The following is a 23,243-nucleotide window of genomic DNA, read 5'->3' on the forward strand; positions in this document are numbered from 1 at the left end:
ATGACTTTGCCTGCCTGTCGACAATTATCAGAGGAAAAACGGTAAGAGATACCAGGAAGCGGCTTTTTGCAATCGATTCAGCGTCCCAAGAACAGGCTCCATCTCTTACGGTAACCCTTTATTCAAACTGAAAGTAGTTGAGATTAGCCATTTGTAGTGTCAAGGCTTATCACCATAGAACGATAACAGATGGCGAGAAGTATTTTTCTCTCAAACAATTCAGCGTTTCAAGACAGTGTATCTTGACTTATGCAACACTACGAAAACCGGAGGGGGTTCAGTTTCAATGCTGATTTCCGTATAGCAAAAGCTGAAAAAAAAAATCATTTTAGCAATCGGGTCAGCATCCCAAGAATAGGTTCCGTCTCGATTAAAGCTCTCTTTAAGCCGGAGGTGGTTCAAATTAACCCTGATTTTAACATTTATCACTACAATGAAACGGTAACAGCGAAAAGCGACATTTTGCAAACAATTCAGCGTCTCAAGACGAACATATCATAACTCTAAGTAACATTGCCAAAACTGGAAGTGGTTGAAATGTACGTTTACTTTCAGTTTCAATACTAATTTCTATAGATCAAAAAAATGTAACAGATATTGAGATGCAGTTTTTCGCAGTCGGTTCGTCTTCCCACCAATAGGTTCCGTCTCCTCCATTAACCCTCTATTCAAACCGAGAGTGGTTCAGATTAACCATTTCCGGTTCCAACGTTTATCGCAGTAGAACAAAAATGGTAATAGATAGCTACAAACGATTTTCTGCAAACGGATTCAGAGTTTCAAGGACATATCACAACCAGCAACACTACCAAATCCAGAAATGGTTGAAAGTTAGTATTTCGGTTTCAATACTAATTTCCGTAGAGTAAAAAGTGTAAGAGATATCGGGATGCGTTTTTTGCAATCGATTGAACTTCCCAAGAGTAGGTTCTGTTTTTCATCTGAACACACTATTCAGACCGGAAATGGTTCAAATTAACCATTTTTGGTGTCAACATTTGTCACCATAGAAAATAGATTGCGACAAACGGTTTATTGCAATCGATATAACGTCTCAGAAGTGTATATAATCATCACAACCCACACACTATCGAAATCGGCAATGATTGAATTTACTAGTACTTCTGGTTTCAATACTAATTTTCGTAATGCAGAAACTAAGAGATATACGAAAGCGGCTTTTTTGCAATCGGGTCAGCGTTCCAAGAATAGTTTCTATCTCCTCTCTGAACCTTCTATTTAAACCGGGATTGTTTCAAATTAACGATTTTTAGTTTTAACCTTAATTGCCACAGAACAAAATCGTAAAGAATAACAAGTAAGGGCTTTTTCATATAGATTCAGCGTTCGAGGATTCAGATTCTATCTTTGATTTTATTCTTCTGTTGCAACCAGTGATTATATCACGTACTACTTCAAGTTTTGGTATTGGATTCGTATATAGTTTCGAAGTCTACTGTATTTTCACACTGGAATGAAACAGGGGACAACAAGTTAATGACGTTGAAAACTGATAGCTAAGTCGATTGTGCTGATTTTGAGGTATTGTCTTTCGATAGCACTTTACGTTTGTAGATACAGGTATCACATACATACAATATAGGCCAGACTTAGAAAATGGCCTGACAAATCGAAAGTTGGGTTTCTGAATCTGTCAGTATCGTTTCTGAGAAATAAGTAGTTACCTATAGACGAAAAGATATAACATTTACGTGGTCCAGTTTGTAAAATATTACTTGTAGTTATGAATTGCCATGTGAACAAACACAATTAAGACGCTTGGATTCTTCATTATTTGATTGCAGAAGATTTAGATGAATATTTGTTCAGGCCACAATGTGATCGCGAGTAATAACTAGCACAGATGACACGAGTTCATACTTACATTGGTTGGATGCTGTATGTTGTTGATGATCTTATTATGGAATCTTTTCCACAAAGAAATGAAACAAGAAAGATTTCGTTTCACATATAAAACTACGATATAGATTTTAAAACTAAAATCCCGTATTAAAACCGAAAATGATAGGGAATAAGGACAATGATAAAACCTGTTCTTGGAACCTTCAAATTGTTAAAAATATCCACTTTGTGTGATGCTTTGAAACCTGTCAACATACAGACGACCGAACAGAACTCTTGACATCCCATACTAGTGTACGTATGTATAACAAAGGTCGTAAAGCTAAAATGAAGTTTCTTATCACTTCGCACTATAGCTTGGTTATAAATGTTAAGCTTTCTTTATGTGTTAATATATATTGACTGCTCTTTATAAGAAAATGATTTGTGTTTCATCGGGAGAAAAAAGGGTCGGAAAAATCCCTTTTTTCGGCATTTAGTGATCATGAAACACATAAATTCATTGAAATTTCAAATTCTAATTTTTCCTCACAATTACTATACTTTTTCTCCTATTGTCGCTGTAGAAAAAAGAAAGGAAAAAAAGATAAACTGAGGTAGAAGGCTACATGCTCCACTAAGAGAATATTGAATAAATTTAATTTTCTTGCATAAGAGGTTTGGTGCTCTCACATTACTGTTTGATGTCTAAATTGCTACACCTCACAAGAAAAATCTTGACTAATTTATTTAGTTTAAACTAAAACTATTTTTAAAATGTTTTCTGAAATTGCTGAATACGTACTTCTGATGTTCTTTCACTAATAAAATCAGTAGATATTAGTGAGGAACTAAGAAAATATAAGAAAATCTGTTACCAAAGTTGTATCAAAACTGTTAGTGCCACGTGTTATTAACACTGGTGTGATTTTTTTTTTTTTTTTTTTTTTTTTTTTTTAAGATATTTAAATTAGTTTTAATATAACATGAAATCAGTAATATTTCAATAGCTGTAGATACCAACCAAATGTGGTGCAGTCCTTGAATTGTTCTTTATTATGAAAAATACTTCCAGGGGGTCAGCAGATGCTACCAGACAAGCACATTTGCTAATTTCTGCACTTGTCAAAGATCCTGAGGTAGATCTACAGCAGATACTTCCCAAATCTGGAAAAGGAGCGTGTACCAGTTCCTCTAGCTCAACAAATTCAACTACGTGGAGTCTGGAATCCAAAACAACAGTTGCTGGAGGGGTAAGTTTAATTTGTGGTGCAGTATTTTTTCAACGAGAGTAGTTCATGCTCAAGTATGAAGTTCGAGAAAGCATGTGAATTTCTTTAGTACGTTCATCTCAGGGTGATATGAGATCCGTTTTAGTTCCAAAGAAAATTCTTACAATTGGTAGGATAGTATCCAGAGTGTGTACTACTTCCTCTGTTTGAATACTTTTATTCGGTTCGCTGCTTGTTTTATACTTAGTTCATGAGATTGAATAATTATGTTTAGTAGATAGTTTTTAGGTATACAACAAAAACTATGCTATTTTTGGCATAGAGATGCTACATCTTTTCATATATTACTTTTATGAGATGTTTCGACATACTCACAAGGATACTTACGGAAGTGTCACTCACCGATTTGAATGAAACTTTGCATACTTGTAGAAAATCGAAAAATAATCGACACGTATTTTTTTATTTCGGCAATGATGTGGGTTTAAGGGTAGAAACCACCCTTTGAACGGTAGAGATGGTCTCCAAGAATAAACAGAAAACAATCAATTAATGTAGAAGAAATACTGCTAGCGGGGTTTTAGAACAGCTGATGCAGAATCTGACGTCAAAATTAAAAATGGTGGAACCAATATGGTGATTACAATTACAAAATATCTTCTGGTTTGAAATGGTCTGCAGTTAGCCAAGAACAATCACAGTTGGCAGGGGTTACTGCCAGAAGGTTACAGACCGATTTGAAACCCTTTTTTGCAGGGTTGGCTGGTTTAAGCCATGGTATAACCCCCCCCCCCCAAAAAAAAAAAAAAACCTAAAAAAGTTCGTAAAAGTGTGACGATTCGTAAAATCTTGAACACACATTTGTGGGTTATCACGTTTCACTCCCATATATTATTCGTAGTATATTCAACCTAAATTCCCCATTCTTTACTCAAAGAGATTATATTACAAAAGCAACTTTTTTTTTTTATGTAACTTTATGGATGTTTCTTTTGTAATTTTTTTATAGTTTGTTATTATTGTTATACAACCAAATGAAAATTCTAAACTGTTTCGTTTTAATAATGTTTACTATTGATAAAATTCATCGAAATGATGTAATTTTTTGGGGAGGGGAGTCATACGAACCCCACTGGAGGCAATTATTGAAATAATAAGAATCTTTGGTAACTATTTTTGTATAAATGGATCAGAGCCAAAGTGGACTCAAATAATTCGTATCTTTATTCACTTTTCTTATTAATATGCAAAGTAAGTCGTTATATTTCTTTAACTTGGACTAAATTAGTTCTTCTGTACTCCGTAGTATTTTGAAATTGTCCACATGTAATTCTTTATAATGGTTCCACTTGTGCAATTGTTTATCGTCTTGTCCTTTTGTCCTAATGACTCTTGACGATTATATTAACAACTATGTAAAGATCAGTCAATATATTTTTATCGGGAGTCCTTCGTGAGTGAGTCGGCAGACTTATCGCATTTGTGGCCATTAGTCCCGGTTTAGTCCAAATGGAGGACAATTTCTCTTGGATGTAAGCCGAGAAGCGGTTTGGATTCCGCTTTAAGCTTATGCGACCCCTTCCAGCATAACCTGGTTGTTACATACTAGAGTAAGGCCGCGCTAAGAAGAGCTCTGACAACTCTCACGTGCGATCAAGTGCGGTTACCATATTTATCTTCTGTAACAATACAATATAACAAGGGGCACATTTTATGGGAAAAGAATCACCTATGTATTACAACAAAAATATTATTTAACATTATGCCTGACGAAAGTATTAGTCAAAAGAAACAAACAAATTAGTATTGCATTAAGATAGTTTACAAAATCATAAAGAAAACAACCGTTACTTCTAAACACACAGAACGAGTCGTTTTGACGTATGATTATCGTCATACTAAATGTCTGACTACTGCATGGAAACATACGTTACTCGAGCTCTAATATGACATCGGGCTTCTTCGTGGCTAAGCGGTTAGCGTACGCCTTTGGCATGGGAGACCCCGGTTCGATTCCCGGCGGGAGCTGATCTGGTTCGGATTTCACTTTAATCAGTAGGTCCACGTCTCATATAGCCTTGCTACTGAAAGAGACATTAAACTCAAAATCAACTCAACTCTGTAGTATGACACTAAACACGCGTCAGAACGACTCTGCGTAAGATCCATAATGTTATATCTTTAAAAAAAAAAAAAAAAAAAAAAAAAATGGAAACTACTTACGTTAGAGAATGGCTATCAGTTGTAGATAGTTTAATTCCGTTTACTGTAGAAATCCTACGTTTTTTTCCTAGGATAAAGTTTCCGTCGGTTTCCTTTCGGGCACTTCTCTTTTGTGATTCTTTTCACAGTTGTAAGGCTAATGTATAAAGCTGAATCTACTCTTTCAGTCACTTGATTCAATGGCAGTAAAGGACCGTCGTTACGTTCTTTTTCGAAATATTCCCTAAGATTAAACACAAATTCCAGTGCCTGACTTGTCGAGGGCGCCCTCTTTTCGCACTTCTTATGCATTCAGGCATTGTGTTCATAAACACAAACACAAACACATACACATACACATACTAAATTTATATTTTAGGTCTATGTGAATAATCCGATTACAAACTATATTCCACTGATGAATGAAAATAATAACTATTACACCACAACATTCACACCAGTGCACTGAGATGATAGCACAAAAAATCAAAACAACCTGACAACATAAACTTTCACAGTAATGAGTAGGTATAAATGTGACAACACTGTTCTGTTACCATGGAAACAACCTAGTGTTTCCAAATGTATTTTGTGGGTCTAAACCTATCCTTCCCTTCACATATTGGTGAGAAAATTTCTTCTACGAAAAGACAAACATAGCTGGATCATGTTCGTTACTTTCCAACTACTCAATTTCTAAATCAGTCCTTATGAAAAGCTCATTATAACGGTCTCTGTAACATATAGACTATGTACATTTTTTCCGATGTCAGCAAATTTCCTACAAAGACCATTAGAAATTCTACTAATTTTAGCCTGACATTCCAAATCACGGTTCATTGCCCTTGAACTTAAGAAGAGCAGTACAGACTCGCTACCCTCTTCGTTTTCAATTCCACGAAAACCTACTCCCTGCGGCGACAGGGAGGTAGACCGGTTGTTGTTCCATGTAACCCCACTTCTATTTACGTAGCAAACGTGTCAAAAGAACAGAGTTGTGTCAATAAGTGGAAAAAGAAAAAAATATTCATTATTCTAGCAATAGCGTTAGGCCTAGTGGAACTATACGTTGTGCTGGAATGTTGAGGAGTAAAGTGAAGTACGATTATTTTTTAAATGTCTAGTTTGTAAATATTTCAACTTATAATCTGATTCAATCAGTGATAAAGTAATTCGATTCCTTCATCGTTCTGTCAAGTGGTCGCTTTGATTCTTTTTGCTATGACAGTTCGCAACACTGTCGTCAACTTACACGATGTTAGATCTGTCAGAGCTCAGGTTATGGGGCCTTAGAATAACACCAAGGTGAAACAAGCTTATTTCTGTCCATATATGATATAAATACATAGAGCAAATTATTTAAACCAAAAAAACCAGGTTTAAACAACATTTTTTTTGTTTTCTCAATAAAAAAAAACATGGTTTTTGCCAACCCTGCTTTTCCGTGCGTACTTAAATGGGATGCTTGATTAAAGTGTGTGTCTGCACCTCTCATTATTAGGAGTGCTTATTTATAGCAAGTCCCTCGCCTCTCACTATTTGTGGTGCTTATCGAAAATGAGTTCCTTCGCCTCTCACTAGTCGGTGTGTTTATTTAAAGTGAGTCCCCTCGCCTCTGACTACGTGAGAACTTCATTATCCTCAAAATTGTTATAATTGTGAATTTATCGAGGAAACGTTTCACAGTAATGATATTCCACAAAAAGTGTGTGATGTATAAACATCGTTTACAGCACGAACACCTTATTACGGCGATAACTATGCACAAATCGCAAAATGCTGCAGAATATTTGAAACAAAATGTTACTAGATTTTCAAACGCAGCTGGGCTTTCTTCCAAATAACCGATTTAGTACCACGCATACCTAATAAAATTTGCAAATCTGGGAGAAGAAAATTGGTTATGAATCAGTGATTGGATCTTTATTACGGAGATGTAAATTTATATTTTAGTTGTAGAGAAGGACAATGTCAGAAAATGTCTCAAGAAATTTTTCTACGGACTAAAGAACATATCAAGAGGCTGAATCCTACCAATTGTTCCTGTAGGAAGGATTTTTATTTTGAGGATCTTCCGTTCATAAAATAGGTTCAAAAGTTGATGAATTGTGATCACTCCACAAATCGAATAACAAAATGGACTTTGCATTAGACGCTGCGCGAGAAACCTCTTGAAAGCATGATCTCAGAAGTAATTTGATGCCTTAACAAGGACATTTTTAGATTTAAAGAGTTTGTTTTAGACTATAGTGAGAGGCGAGAGGACTCACTTTCAATAAGCAATCCGGATAGTGAGAGGCGAGAGGAATCACTTTAAATAAGCACCTCGAATAGGGAGAGAACAAGCAAAGACTTTTTAAAACGGATAGGAGAGAAGAGGACGCTTTTAGCCATCATCCTTCGTAGAAAAGCCAATTGGATTGGACACATCTTGGGAAGAGATTGTCTTTTTCATACCGCCATAGAAGAAAAGATGGAAGGAAAGTGAGGAATAGGAAGAAGAACACAAGTGATCGATGATAATGATAATTGGAAAACAGAAGAAAATATTGGGAGTTAAAAGAGGAAGCTGAAAATCGAGAAACATGGAAGAAACATTTCCAGGTCCAAACTGAAAATTAAGAAGAAAAGAAATAAGAAAAGAAACCTCACTAGTCCCAGGACCTGCCAAAAGACAGAATACTTAATAATAATAATAATAATAATAATAATATTTGGTCTAGGAATTAATTCGTGCGGGTGGACAAGAGATGGCGCAACGAACGGAGCGTCCCACAGTTCCGTGTATCCACACATGTGTTGCAAACCCCTGTGATCGCGTATCGTTCGTAGTATAGGGCAGTGGATTAAAGCGTCAACAACACCAGTTTGTAGTTAAGTGAACATGGCGCAATTTGTGCCTGATAAAGTGTTTTTGCGGAGTGTCCTGCTGCATTACTTTAATATGCAGAAAAGTGCGACTGAAAGTCATCGTATTTTGGTGGAAGTGTATGGTGACCATGCTCTAGCTGAGCGAACGTGTCAGAAGTGGTTTGCACGGTTTAGAAGTGGTGATTTCGGCTTGGCAGACCAAGAGCGAGCTGGACAGCCAAAAAAATTTCAAGACGAAGAATTGACAGCATTGCTCGAGCAGGATTCGTGTCAAACGCAGGAACAACTTGCAGCAGCATTAGGCGTTGATCAAACAACAGTCTCCAAACGCTTGAAAGCCATGGGAATGATTCAAAAGATGTCACATTGGGTTCCACATGAATTGAAAGACAGAGACGTTGAAAGACGAAAAACCATTTGCGAATTGCTGCTTCAACGACAGAGCAGAAAGGGGTTTCTGCATCGAATTATTACGGGTGATGAGAAGTGGATCCATTACGAGAACCCTAAACGAAAAAAGGCCTGAGTGAAACCAGGTGAACCAGGTCCATCACAACCAAAACGAGATATTCACTGTGCAAAGGTTATGCTGTGCATATGGTGGGATATGAAAGGTGTGGTGTACTATGAGCTGCTGCAACCGGGTGAAACTATGAATGGAGAACGTTATCGACGACAATTAATGCGTTTGAAGGAAGCTCTTGCCAGAACACGACCAGAATGGGAGAACAGACATGATAAACTTATTGTTCAACATGATAACGCTCGCCCACATGTCGCAAAACCGGTCAAAACCTATTTAGAAAATGTCGGATGAGAAGTTTTACCCCACCCGCCGTATTCACCAGACGTTGCTCCTTCGGACTACTACTTGTTCGATTGCATGAACAACGATTTGATTGGACAGCGGTTTACTTCTTCAGAAGATATCGAAACATGGGTCTCTGACTGGATCCCTTCCAAGGATGAGGACTTCTTTCGCCACGGAATCCGTACATTGCCTGACAGATGGGCGAAAGTGGTGGCTAGCGATGGACAATATTTTTCTTAAGGTATTTATGTATTTTGTGTTTGTACTACAGCTTCAATGTGTGCGTACCAACCGCACGAATTAATTCCTAGACCAAATAATAATAATAATAATGAGAGATGCATAGACACGCTTTAATCAAGCCTCCCGTTAAAATACGTACAGAAAGTTGTTTGAAATCGGTTAGCAACCTTCTCCCAGTAACCCCTACTAACTCGATTGTTCTTGGCTAAATGCAGAGCACTTCAAACCAGAAGACTTTTTGTAATTGTAATCACCATATTAGATCGGCCATTTTGAATTTTCTAATTTTGACGTCAGATTCTGCATCAACTGTTCTAAATACCCCATGACAATATGTTTTCTTCTACATTAAATGATTGTTTTGTGTCTGCTTGGAGACCACCCCTACCGTTCAAAGGGTAGTTTCTACCCTTAAACGCGCACCATTGCAGATATAAAAAAAAAAAAAAAATACGTGTCGATTATTTTTTGATGTTCTACAAGTATGCAAAGTTTCATTCAAATCGGTGAGTGACACTTCCGTAAGTTTCCTTGTCAGAGAGAATTCACTGACATTTTTTTCTTAGTGTGCTTTCTCATTTAAATACGTTGATCGTAATAATACGTGATTTTTATACTATTTTATAATTGTGTAATGTGGGTTCCTGTCACTACGGCACACAATGGTACGAAATACCTAAAAAGTGGCCAAAAATGAAAATATAAAAGTTCCTATTTGTTTATTTTTAAGTATGAAGTTGGTTAGAGGGACAGTTGGTCTCCTAAACTTCACCTATGGAAACGGTCTACCGTTTATACCAGAGCTATTATTGGAAGTCAAAGTGTACCTACTTTTGTGCGTCTCGTAACAGTTGATGCGCGAGTGAAATATAGCTCGAGTTTCATATGAAATAGTTCATTGTATACTTTTCCGATCTATTTAAATCGAAATGAATGTTTTGGTGGGAGATAAGTAGAGTATTTTAACATCATATATTATTTATAATACATTGTTTACTATAAATTTATTTTCATTAATGTTTATATAAAAAAATATTGAAATTATTATAAAGTGGATTGAAAACTGAACTTAAAAGTTATACATAACGCTCCGTTCCGCTAAAATTTTTATTGGCGTATAATCTATGATCGATTTACTACAAAAATGTGGTAAAAACAACTGCGCCTTTTTTGTACGTTACGAATGAATAAAAAGTTGCGGTTAATGAATATTTAAGCAGTTTGTTAATGTTGAACAAAGACTAAAAAATAAGCTAAAGTGATTATTAAATAAGTGAAAATGATGTTTATAAGGTACATACAAAGAAGATAGTGAAGGTCAACAAATAAAGAAAGAGAAAGAATACTTCAGTATAACTGAAAAGGGTAATCAGTGCATACATATTTTAGTTTTCATTATTTTATAAAATAAATTGAATTAAATAAAATTAAATAGTTTAGTAATACAAGAAGTGATTATTTCATAATATTAATTATATTAGGTATACTAATTTTAGGTTCAAAAGATGAACTCATCAAATTATTGAGAAAAGAGAGATTTGTTTTGATGAAAGATCATTTGGAAAGCGATCTTCAAATCATAGTTGAAAATTTGTCAAATCGTCTATCTTCGAAGAGTGTCGTTGTATTAAACTATGTGACGACATGGACACACATCGCATCTTTATTTTATAAGATGAGGAGCAAATATCAACAGACCAATGGAAAGCACTAGCATCAATTACCCGCTTCGTTTGGTTAAATTAAGAAAAAATAGTAATATGTTTCGTTAGTCAGTCACTTTTTACTATTACTAAGCTCTCCTTGATATTGGTAATTTTCGATTTTTAAATATCCCCCTCCCCTCCCACAATTTGCGGGGCTGAATTTGGATTTAAAAGGCATCAGAAGTGTCACTGCTCATCTCAGCGACCTCAAATCTATAGATTCGTCACTAATATCGGTCATTTTCGATCATTTGTAAATGTCTTTCCCCCTCCTTGAAGGTACATCGTCAAAGTGATATGATCTCATGTTCGAACTTCATCTAGGTTGAAAATTTGATCGAGATCGGTCCTGTGGTTCAAAAGTTACTAAGTTATATATATATATATATATATATATATATATATATCCCTGCTTCCCCTCCCCTAAAGTTTACCATCAAAGTGAAATGATAGAAAACATCTCAGGCCCGAACCTTATCTACGTTAAAAATGTGATCCAGATTGATCGTTTGGTTCAAGAGTTATTAAGTTTTACTTATTTTTCAACTTCTTCCTCCCCCTCCGCTAAGTTCTATCGTCAAAGTGAAAAGATAAATACCATCCCAGGCCCGAACCTCATCTATGTTTTGATCAAGATCGGTCAAGTGGTTCAAGAGTGAAGTCACAAAGACAGCCACTTTCATTTTTATTTTTTTACATATATCTCCGCGTCCTCCTTCCCCTCCCCTACGTTGCACCATCAAATTTAAATGATAAAAATTATCCAAAGCCCGAACGTCATCTATGTTAAAAATTTGATTGAGATCTGTTGGGTGGTTCAAGAGTTAAGTTTTATTTATGTTTATATATAAATCTCCCCTTCTCCTCCCCCCCTAGGTTCTACCGTCAAACTGAAAATACGAGGTGCGAGTGGAAAGTTTTAAGACTGGACTTGTAATTTAAAAATGGCAGTACTTAAGGCTATTGTGATGGATCTCCTTCAAAGTCGTCCCCTGCTGAATGAACACATCGATTCCAACGGTGTTTCCACTTCTGGAAGCATTCCTGAAAATTGTTTTCCGTTGTGAAGTGAAGCACTCTCTCCGTATTTGCTTGAATGTCCTCAATTGAGTCAAATCTCTTCCCTTTCAATGACAATTTTAATTTAGGAAAGAGGTAGAAGTCGGCCGGGGTCAAATCTGGGGAATACGGGAGTTGCGGAAGCATAGGAATGTTGAATTTGGCCAAAAATTCCTGGATCGAGAACGCACGATGCGCTGCTGCATTGTCGTGGTGGAGAATCCAATTCTTTTCTTTCCATAGGGCAGGCCTTTTTCGCCGCACATTTTCGCGCAGACCCTGAAGGACACTTTTATAGTATTCCTGGTTGACTGTCTGCCCCCTAGGGGCAAATTCATGATGCATGATACCCTTAGAATCGAAAAAAAAAGGACACCCAACATTGGCTTCACATTCAACCGACTTTGTCGCGCTTTCTTTAGCCATTTTGAATCTGAGCTCTTCCACTGAGAAGATTTGGGCTTTTGTTTCTGGGTCATACCTATAAACCCATGATTCATCACCTGTTATTACCCTGTTCAAGAAATCTGAGTCCATTTCGGCTCGATTAAACAGTTCTGGGGACACTTCAAGTCTGTGTCGTTTCTGCTCGTATGACAACACTTTTGGAATGAATTTCGCGGACACTCGGCGCATGTTCAAATCATCAGTTAAAATCGACTGAACCGCATAGAAACTTAAATTCAGGTCTTCAGCCATCTCCATAATTGTAAGTCTACGGTTCGAGCGCACTAAATCGCCAACTTTCGCAATGTTTTCTTTAGTTTTTGATGTTGAAGGCCGGCCAGACCGGGGATCACCCTCTACTGACTCGCGGCCATCTTTGAACCTGTGAAACCAGATATACACGTTTGACCGGCTCAGACATTGGAAAAGCTGTTTTTAAGAGTTCGTAAGTCTCCGAAGCAGATTTTCCAGTTTTGAAACAAAATTTCACAAGCGAGTTGTTCCAATTTTTCATCCATTTTGCGCACTTAAGAATCCGCCAAAACACACACACACACGCGCCCGCACTCAACTGGTTGCTACGCTGTACTGAATAAAGATATCTCGGTGCATGTTTCAACATGTCTCAAGGACACACCAAGCCACCGTTGCCATGCTAACGGGCGATTATATCTACTCCTCCTGAGCAGCATTGCCAACTGTCTTAAAACTTTCCAATCACACAACGTATATAAAAAATATTTCCAGGCCCGAACCTAATCTGTGTTGAAAATTTGATCGAGATCAGTCGGGTGGTTCAAGAGTTAAGTTCGGGTGGTTCAAGAGTTAAGTTTTATTTATTTTTATATATCTGTCCCCTCCCCTTTCCCTTCCCAGAGTTCTACCGCCAAAGTGATATAAAAACCACCCCAGGTCCGAACCTCATCCATATTGAAAATGTGATTAAGATCGGTTGGGTTGGGTAGTTTAAACGTGATGAAGTCACAAAGACAGTCACTATTATTTTTACTTTTTTTTTTTTACATATATCTTTCCCCTCCCCCTCCCCTTTGATGCACAGTAAAAGTGAAATGAAGAAAACATCTCAGGCCCGAACCTTATCAATGTTGAAAGTTTGATCGAGATCGGTAGGGTGGTTCAAGTTATTAAGTTTTATTCATTTTCATATATTTCCCCTCCTACCCTCACCCTCCATTAAGATCTGTTGTCAAAATGAGATAAGAAACTTCCCAGGTTCGAACTTCATATATGTTGAAAATTTGATTGAGATCGATCGGGTGGCTCAAGAGTTATTAATTCACGAACATAGTTACTTTTATTTTTATATTTATTGATTTTTGTGTATCTTCCCCTCCTCCCTCTCCCCTACCCCTCTCCGTCAAAGTGAAATGATAAAAACCAACCCAGTCCCGAACCTCAACTACATTGAAAATTTGATCAAGATCGATTGGGTTGTTCAAGAGTTATTATGTTTTACTTATTTTTTCTGTGTCTCCCTCCTCTTCCTCTCGTAAGTTCTACCGTCAAAGTGAATAGCTAAAAACACTCCCAGGCCAGAACCGCATCTACGTTAAAAATGTGATCGAGATCGGTCGGGCGGTTCAAGAGATTAAGAGTCACAAACATAGTCACTTTCAATTTTATAATATAGATAACTTTTTAACAAGAATAATGAATGGCTAAGTGTTATGCTATCGTTTTGTTTACCTGGTAATACTGCGAAGACACCAAGGAAACAAAAAGGCCGACCATCTTCTTCGGGAATATCTTTAAGCGAACTTTCAAAGCAAAGAAGAACTGAAGAAATTCGGAATAATAGTGACGTTAATACATTAGCGTACGCTACGCAAATGAGTCTTAGGTCTTCCGGAAAATTGATCGCTTCAAAATATGTCAAAGAAGGTTTATCTTCAAGTCCATCGAGAGCAGAGAAGTATAAGAAAGCTGTGACATCAATGTCTTCACACATGGACATGTATACTAATGAAGAAGCACTATTCCTTTTTCTTGATATGGAAATATCAAGAAGAAAATATCAAACGTTGGGAAACAGGGCACTGGCCAAAGATTATAAATTGTTCGCACCGTATTTAAATATGTTAATTTTATCCGCCATATTGGGTCTACTATTTTCAATTTTTCCACTTTGATATCAAATTTATCAGTGAGGTGAAAACCCCCCAGTGTACATATTTTTTTTACTTTATTCCACTTTTTCAAAATTTGATCCGCCATATTGAACCCACCATTTTGAAATTTTCAGTTTTGGTATCAAATTCGTAATCAGTGAGGTCAAACACCACAGCATACCCATTTTTGTACACAATGAAAGAGATTTTGAATTTTGGCCATGTTTTAAGCATTTCGTGCCACTGTGTGTCATGGCGCGTCCTCAGGTTGGGGATCGAGAAGAAGGCCTCTGGATATCGAGGTTGTGAATATACTGAATAAGCAGTTGCGGACAGACGACAAGGAGTTGACCACCAGCTTAGGGGTGTGGGTGAGGCTAACAAACTCATCCTGTATTTAAAAATATCAGAAACATTCACAGAAGCCTCGGACCAGGACTGATAACTTGGCACGATCTCAGCAAAAGAAAATGGACATGAGATTTGGAACATGGAATATTAGAAGTCTTTATAGGGCAGGCGCGTTAAAATCCGTAACGAGTGAGTTAGAGAAATGCAGGATGAACGTAGTAGCAGTTCAGGAAGTTAGGTGGGAAGGAAATTGAACTGTGAATTCCGGAAATTTCACGTTCTTTTACGGGGAAGGAAACAAAAATCACCAATTACGAACAGGATGTTTCGTTCACAAACGAATAATATCAGCAATTAAGCGGATTGAATTTGTTAATGATAGACTTTTCTTTATTACTCTTAGGGTCGTTGGTGTGATATTATTTTGTTTTTAATGTACATGCACTAACAGAAGATAAGGATAACGATTAAAAGTGTTTTTACGAAGAAGTGGAACGGATATTTGACCAATTCCCGCGTTACCATATGAAAATTCTATTGAGGGATTTCGATGCGAAGGTAGGACGAGAGGATATCTTCAAACTGATTATTGGAAACGAAAATCTGCATAAAAATAGTAATCACAGCGTTTTAGACTCGTAAACTTGGCAACATCCAAAAACCTTATCGTGAAGAGTACAAAATTCTCACATCGCGACGTTCACAAATGCGCTTGGACCTCACCAGACGGAAAAACACATAATCAAATTGATCACGTTTTAGAAGAAGACAATTTAGCATAATTAATGTTTGTTCGTTTAGAGGGTTGATTGAGACACTGATCACTACCTGGAGCAGCGATAATATGAGTGAGAGATTATAGTTGAATAAAGGAAATATTCAGTGTCGGAAAACCTTGAGATTTAATTTAAAGAAATTAGAAGAGAGCCAGGTAAGAGAGGAATATCAAATTGAACTTTTGAATAGATTTTCGGTTTTAGAAGATTCGGAGTGCACTAGTGTTGAGGATACTTGGATTAAAATTTCAACAAAAGAAAAATTAGGACAAGCAGAAATACGTAGGAGGAAGCCATGGTTCAACCAGGAATGCATTAAACTAGCGGAGAAGAGAAAACAGGCGAAATTACTTTGGCTACAAAATCCGAATGAAATAACTACACAAAATTTCGTAGACATCAGGCGGGGAACTTCCAAAACTTTTAAAACAAAGAAACGCGATTTTTTGAAAGCTAAAATTAAGGAACTTAATAGTAAAAATAAAAACATTCGGGACATGTATATAAGGGGATCAAGGAATTTAAGGAAGGCTATAGACTGGAATAGTGATGTCGTAATTTCCTTCCCGTTACCATGATGATCGCCATGTTTTTTTTCTATACAAACGCATGAAGCTAATGGAGCTAAAGAACTTATTTCGAAAAGCTCCACATTCCTAAGTAATAAAGTAGAAATCAAATAGTTAATGTAAGCACAATTATCATGTAATCCTAAGAAGCAATTATATGCAATATAAAATCCCTAACTTGTAGATTGTCAAACTGTCGGCACAGAGAAAGCTATAAAAATATATGATTTTTAAAAAAGAAAAAAGTCTTTTAAAATAATATTAATTCTATTGGGGCATTTACACTTCTAATGTCTACTGTTTATAATTGGAGTGCACAATATTATTTCTAAGTAGACATTACAAAAGAAAGAAAAGGCTAGCCTTTAGAAATATTCAATCCAGACCATCAGTGGATACAGGTAACATCTTTTCATATATTCTCTATCAACTTTTTTTTTTTTTTTTTAAGCATTTAGAAAAGATACAATAATTACACATCCAATTATGAATGGGTCAGTATATATTTTAAACAAGTGTCAAACAATAATCCTGTTCATATTTGCAATAATATATACTCATGTTATTGAATCAGAAATTTTCCGGAATTATTTAAAGTTCGTATCTGATTATAAGCAGGGTGAGTACACTTTTAGGTTTAATTTAACCTGAAAATATAGAAATTCTCAAAATATACATCAGAGGGAAAATTTCATAAGACACGTGAACTCGCTGATTTCAGTTTCAATGTTTGTCATGCACGTAACAGTATTTAACATATTTCTTTTCTAATTGCCCTTTCCATCTTTTTTCTCAGTTTCATTCATTAGAAATACTTAAAAAAAGAAACATAAGTATTTCTTTCACTCTAATGTTTGCAGTTCCGAAATATTTCAGCACTGTTTTGGTTTTGCACATAGGTTTTTTAGGTATTTAGGCTACTTGTTTAGAAAATGAAATGGCGATCACCATGACAACGAGGATGATGTGACGTCACACTGTTTCAGTCTATTAGCCGCGTCCTTATATATTAAAGAAGGCTGACGGAACAGTTCTCACTGATACAGATGCGTCTTAAATAGATAGAAAGTTTTCTTTGACAAATTGCGTAACATGCAACTAAAAACTAATGTGTGTGGAAAAAGGGATATACACACCACAGAACCGTATAACCCAGAACCTAGCCGAATAGAAGTAGAAATCGCTATAAAGAAATTAAAGAAACACAAATATTCGGGTGTAGACAAAATTCTGGCAGAGTTAATTTTAGGTGAAAGCGAAAAGTTGTGGAACAAGATACATAAACTCTTTCTCCTTATCTGGAACAAGGAAGAATTGCCACACGAGTGGAAAGAATCTATCATTGTTCCAATTCACAAGAAAGGCGACAAAATTGAGTGTAGTACGAGGGCAATCTTAAAATAAAATAAAAAAAAAAAAAAAAAAATCTCGTATATTTTTAGATATACAAAGAACTGTTTATTTTCTATAATTGCTACATCACTTTAAAGGTTGAAGAAAGCTTTATTTTTCTACATAATCGCCATTTCGGTCGATGCATTTTTGTAGACAGTTTTCGGTCGATGCTGTGGCAGTTTTACAATGCCCATGTCATACCAGCTTGCCGCCATGCCCATCTTGCACACACCTTCCGATATTGCAACTTTTCCGTTAAAATCCTGTGAATGGTGCTTCTGGAAACCTCAGGAACCAAAATGCAGAGAGCATGCAGAGTGATCCTCCGATCTTTACGCATGAGTTCTTCAACTTTCGCGATTGTCTCGTCGGCAATTGATGGCCTCCCGCTCCTTTCCTCGTCATGAATTTCAGTACGACCGGCTGTAAACTCTCTACACCACTTGCGAACGTTTTTGACATCCATGCACGACTGTCCATACACTTCCGTCAATTGGCGATGAATTTCAACCGGTTTAACACCTTTTGCGTTCAAAAATCGAATAACTGCGTGAACTTCGCACTTGGCGGCAACGTTCATCGGGAGCTCCATTTCGAATGGCTGCCAAGCCAAGACTGAGCATCCGAGCAAAGCGCCTGCATGCTTATGTGGTAGCGGAGAAGGCACCACCCACAACAGTGTTGCCAACAACCGTATTAAAAGTTTCTCTACGTCCCCAAAAAATAGACCACCTTTTTTTTTGGGGGGGGGGATTGCCCTCGTAATTATAGAGGCATTTCTCTGCTGTCGCCACGAGCTTTTGCGTCGAGAATGCCTGAAATAAGGAGATGCATTGGTGCCATTATTGTTCAGCTTTTTCCTGGAATACGCTATAAGGAAAATCAAAGATAGCAACCAGGGCCTAGAGTTGAACGGTGTTCACCAGGTTATAGCGTATGCTCATGACGTAAATTTAATAGGGGATTAGAGGAGAACAATAGAAAGAAATGCAGATGTGTATTAAACGCTTGAAAGGGCAATGGGTTTAGAAGTAAATTCAGAGAAAACTAAATATATGGAAGTTCATAGGGATCGTAATATGGCAAATTATAGATGCGTTAAAATATCGAATAATACTTTTGATAAAGTGAATACTTTCAAATATCTGGGATCAATATTAACCGACAAAAATCATATTCACGAAGAAATTAAATGTCGACTAAAAGCAGAGAATTCGTGGTATTATTCAGGTCAAGATCTCTTGTCGAATTCTGTCGAGGAATTTGAAGCTTAAAATATATAAAAACGATAATCATGCGTGTTGTTCTGTATGGTTGCGAAACATGGTCGCTTACTCTGAGGGAAGAACATAGAATGAAAGTATTTGAGAACAAGGTCCTGAGACGAACATTCGGGCCCAAGAGGAACGAGAATGGGAAATGGTGGAAACTTCATAACGAGGAACTACATAATTTATACGGTTTACCAAACATTGTTAGGGTCGTCAAGTGTAGGAGACTCAGGTGGGCAGGTCATGTAGCCAGGATAGAAGAAAGTAGGAACGCTTTCAGTATTTAACTGGAAGACCAATCGGAAAAAAGCCAATAGGAAGACTTAGGCGCAGATGAGAGGACTATATTAGATGGATCTCGCAGAGATAGAAATACGAAGTAGAAACGGGATTCAATTGGGTAAGGATAGAAGTCAGTGTAGAGCTTTTGTGAACGCGTCATTGAACCTCTGGGTTCCATAGACCATTTGAGTTAGTAGTTAGTTACATGTTCTCAACTTCAAATTTTGTTAATATGTTACAGATGGTGAGTAATGCTCCTTTTTTTTCTGTGAGATATTTTTGTATTAAAAAAGCTAGTTTGCTGGTTTAGTTTGTAAAGTGGTATTTTAGGCTAGGATCGTACGGAATTTGTTGATTTTCGGAGAGGCATACACCAGGAAAACTTCGAAGTGATCGTTTTAACTAAATAAATAATATTAGAATAACCAGAAAAATCTGATTGCTGGATTAGCGGGAACTCGAACATCGATATCGCACTGTTTTTGAAAGTAGATGCTCGTACGTGTTGAGCAGCTAGTGACACAACCAGTTTCCCCATTTCTTTATCATTCCTCAAGCCCTTACTAGCTTCCGAGAATTGTTTCCGAAGACAGTACATTTACGGTAACGTTTAAATGATTTCCATAGCTGTTCATGTCAAGTCCAAATGTAATAATTATGGTAGTAGAAGATTCATGTAAACAAGTGTAGTGATCAAGAAGAAATATATATTTGAAGAGTAAAAGTAAATCATGTGCATGTAAGAAGTTAGCTCCGTTGTATAATAGCTGTATTTTGAATTGTGCAGGACATGCTAATTCGTGAAAGAATACATTCCTATCCGAAAATTACAATTTTGGGCTAGACATATGTATGTTTCGTGTATTTGAAATGTGTTAATAGATTTATACATTTCAAATTGAACTGTTAGTTTTTATTATTTTTTTAAAGAATATATTAAATGTAAAAACAAAATCCTGGAATTTCATTAATTTTACTTCAATATTACTTATAATATGGAAGTAAAACAGTATTTTGGACGATCGCTTTCAGAAAGGCATGACTTGATATATCATGACAAAAACAAACAAATAGCCTTGCAACTTACATCCCCATTAAATCCCACCAACCAGTTTTTGACTATACTCTAAATTAATTGTATGATTCAGACAAGCGTTTGTGGCAAGCTGTTCATAGGAAATCTATCACATAATACCTTTTTAATATCTGTCATCTTTCGATTATTCATCCTAAATCACCTGTATTAAAAAATAAATAAATAGAAATCAAATAAAAACTTTACTATCAGCAAAATTTTGTGAGTTTTGACCTAATTTGTGTCGATTTGGTAACTGACAGTTTTCACATCTGCTTCGGTCACTATAAAAGAGAAGCTGTAATTCGAGTGGTTGTCAGAATGAACATTCTGTTCCCACAGCAACCCTATGCACTTCGTAAATTCCGAATTCCAAGATTAATTAAGATAAGATTGTTGTGTCGTAATATTAGGAAAGCTCTAGTTTGGAGATCTCTAAATTGAAATTGGAACAAAACTACGGAAAACTTGGTTGAACATTATCAGTCGTGCAGATATTGGAAACTTTTAGAGTTTAAATGGAATTTCGGATTAAAGGACATGCAAAATAACAGCAGTATGCAGCAATGATTGAAACGAAACGAAACATTGTTAGGAAATTTTGTTCATTATTAAAAATGAAACAGAACTAGCTTATACGTACGTCCGTAATCTTTGTCATTACCTTTCATTTATGTTTGTATTATATTTTGATAGTTTAGAATATTGGTATAGTACTACTCTTGACTATTGTAACTATAGTAGGTGTTCGAAAATTCATTTGGTACAAACATGAAATAAGAAAATTCATATTGCGGTTATGCTGTGAATTACCTGTGATTAACATTGTTTAGGGACGTATGCGAGAGGTATAGTCAGCAATAACCAACATTTTCTTAGAAATCTAGACATCGATAATTCTTACACCAATATTCATGAATATTCTGTTTAGAATGAAATGAAAAGAATTGAGTTTTGGAAAATTATTTTAATGCGTGTAACTTACCTTTATTCGTGTCTGTGGAAATGGTCCAAGTGCCGTATTGAATAATATGAAGTGAGTACATACAAGGTCTGTCCTGAAAGTAATGTCAGTAATTCTATTAAAAATCATTTGTTGAATTTATCGTTACAAGTGTTTAAAAATCTTCAAAATAGTCTCCTTTTGCGTCGATACATCGGCTCTAGTGAGACATCCAGCTCTGGAATGTATTGCGGTAATCCTTCTCCGGAATGTTCTTTCATGCTGTGGTGCAAGCTGCTTTGATCCCATCAACTGTCCCAAAATGCTTACCTTTCAGGGGTGTTTTGAGGCATGGAAACGAAGTCAGGGGAAACCAAGTCTAGGCTGTACGGGGGCTGGGGGTCGTTGGCATCCCTGCTTTGACCAGGTAGGCGGTGACGATGAAGGCACTGTGAACCGGCGCATTATCGTGGTGCAACTTCCAGTTGTCTGTGATGCCCGACCGGATGCGTTCAACCCTGCGTTTCAGTTTTTTGAGGACTTCCACATAAAATTTGGAGTTCGCAGTGGTTCCAGGTTCTGCAAGCTCGTGATGAACCAGAACCAGTCCGTGGATGTCAAAAAAACACGATGAGCATGATCTTGATCTTTGATTTGCTCATCCTGACTTTCTTCGGGCGAGGGGACGAGGGCGTGTGCCACTCCAATGATTGTCTCTTGGTCTCCGGGTCATATGCAGATACCCAAGTCTCATCACCTGTAATGACGTTGTCCAAAAATTTTCGATCACGTTTGCACACGTCGAGGTTTTCTTGGCATGTTTCAACGTTGCATGACTTTTGGTCGTCAGTGAGCACTTTTGGAACCATTTTTGCGCATACCTTCCGCATGCGATTTGTAACGATTTCATGAACTTGAGTTTTCGGAGTGTTTAACATGCCGGTCATTAAATAAACACTTAATCGTCGGTCTTAGTTCAATAGTTCCCTCACTCGCGTCACATTGTCAACCGTGGTGGTTGTAGATGGCCGTCCGTCATGGTCCTCGTCGTCGACCTCTTCCCGCCCTTCCAAAAAGATCTTGTGCTACCGAAACACTTGCCGATCTGACAAGGCATGTTCTTGTAAGCAGTCTTGATCATAGTAACAGTTTCCGTAGCTGTCTTGCCAAGGTTCAATCGCAAATCATGGTTCCAACGAGCGCTGCATTTTCACTTGCACAAGATCAAAAAAACAACCCTTACGGAGAGGCTCGTCCTCACTCTCCGGATGCTCGGAGCACACTGAGCGACGGAGCGCTGCTTAGCTGGGTTCCAGTTTCAACCGGTTAGATCGCACTCCGACGTACAATCGTGTCACAATAAATTCACTGACATTACTTTCAAGACAGACCTTGTACTTTATTTTTATGTTGTAGAATTAAGATTGTCGTATAATACAAGTCCTGAAAACGACACGTTCATCATTCGTAACTATAACTTTAATGTTCAGGTCAGATACAAAGTTGGATACAGATTTCTTCTTCTACTATAGTCTAATGTCGCAATGCCACGACTTAGAGATTCCAAGTCGTTTTGTCCCTCGACTAATGCTGAGATCATGCATTTACTGTACTTGTGGTGAAAATAGTAGGGACGTGTACCTACGGGAATATACTTGTCATCATATTTGTCAATGCATGAACTTGTGGAAACAAAATCAAAGACAGAATTACAAAGCAGTTTTTACAGATAAAGAATTTTTAAATTAATTAAGTTTTGAAATTTCCAAGGTTTCCTTTCACCGTTCTTTGCAAGTCATTTTGAAGAATAATAAAGTAAAAGTACAATCACAGACAAAAGCTTAACTTAGTCCGTAACGAATTACTTTACAATAAATCTGAAATTTTTGCCCACATTTGATGTCTGTCTCCTTCAGTGATCCTCTTCTAAAAACATGAAGCTTTTGGTTACCTTATTGCATTTTAGCCTTGATTATCTCACTTCTATGTATTGCTGCTACCGCCTCCATGTTATTTAATTCAGAATTCCAGTAAATTCG

At 36.8% G+C, this 23,243-nt stretch overlaps 1 protein-coding gene across 1 annotated transcript in view; it reads left to right on the forward strand.

Moving 5' to 3' along the window:
• Window positions 1-23,243, forward strand: part of LOC145686360 (ankyrin repeat domain-containing protein 17-like) — a gene marked incomplete at its 5' end in the record, with an annotated part of 83,496 nt that overhangs the window by 25,622 nt on the left and 34,631 nt on the right. The window contains 1 exon segment of the mRNA XM_081759620.1: window positions 2,918-3,095. Coding sequence (XP_081615746.1) covers window positions 2,918-3,095 — 178 coding nt within the window.

The sequence above is a fragment of the Thermobia domestica genome, chromosome 5, assembly GCF_964235325.1.
Source record: "Thermobia domestica chromosome 5, izTheDome1.hap1.1, whole genome shotgun sequence".
In the NCBI taxonomy this organism is placed as follows: Eukaryota; Metazoa; Arthropoda; class Insecta; order Zygentoma; family Lepismatidae; genus Thermobia; species Thermobia domestica.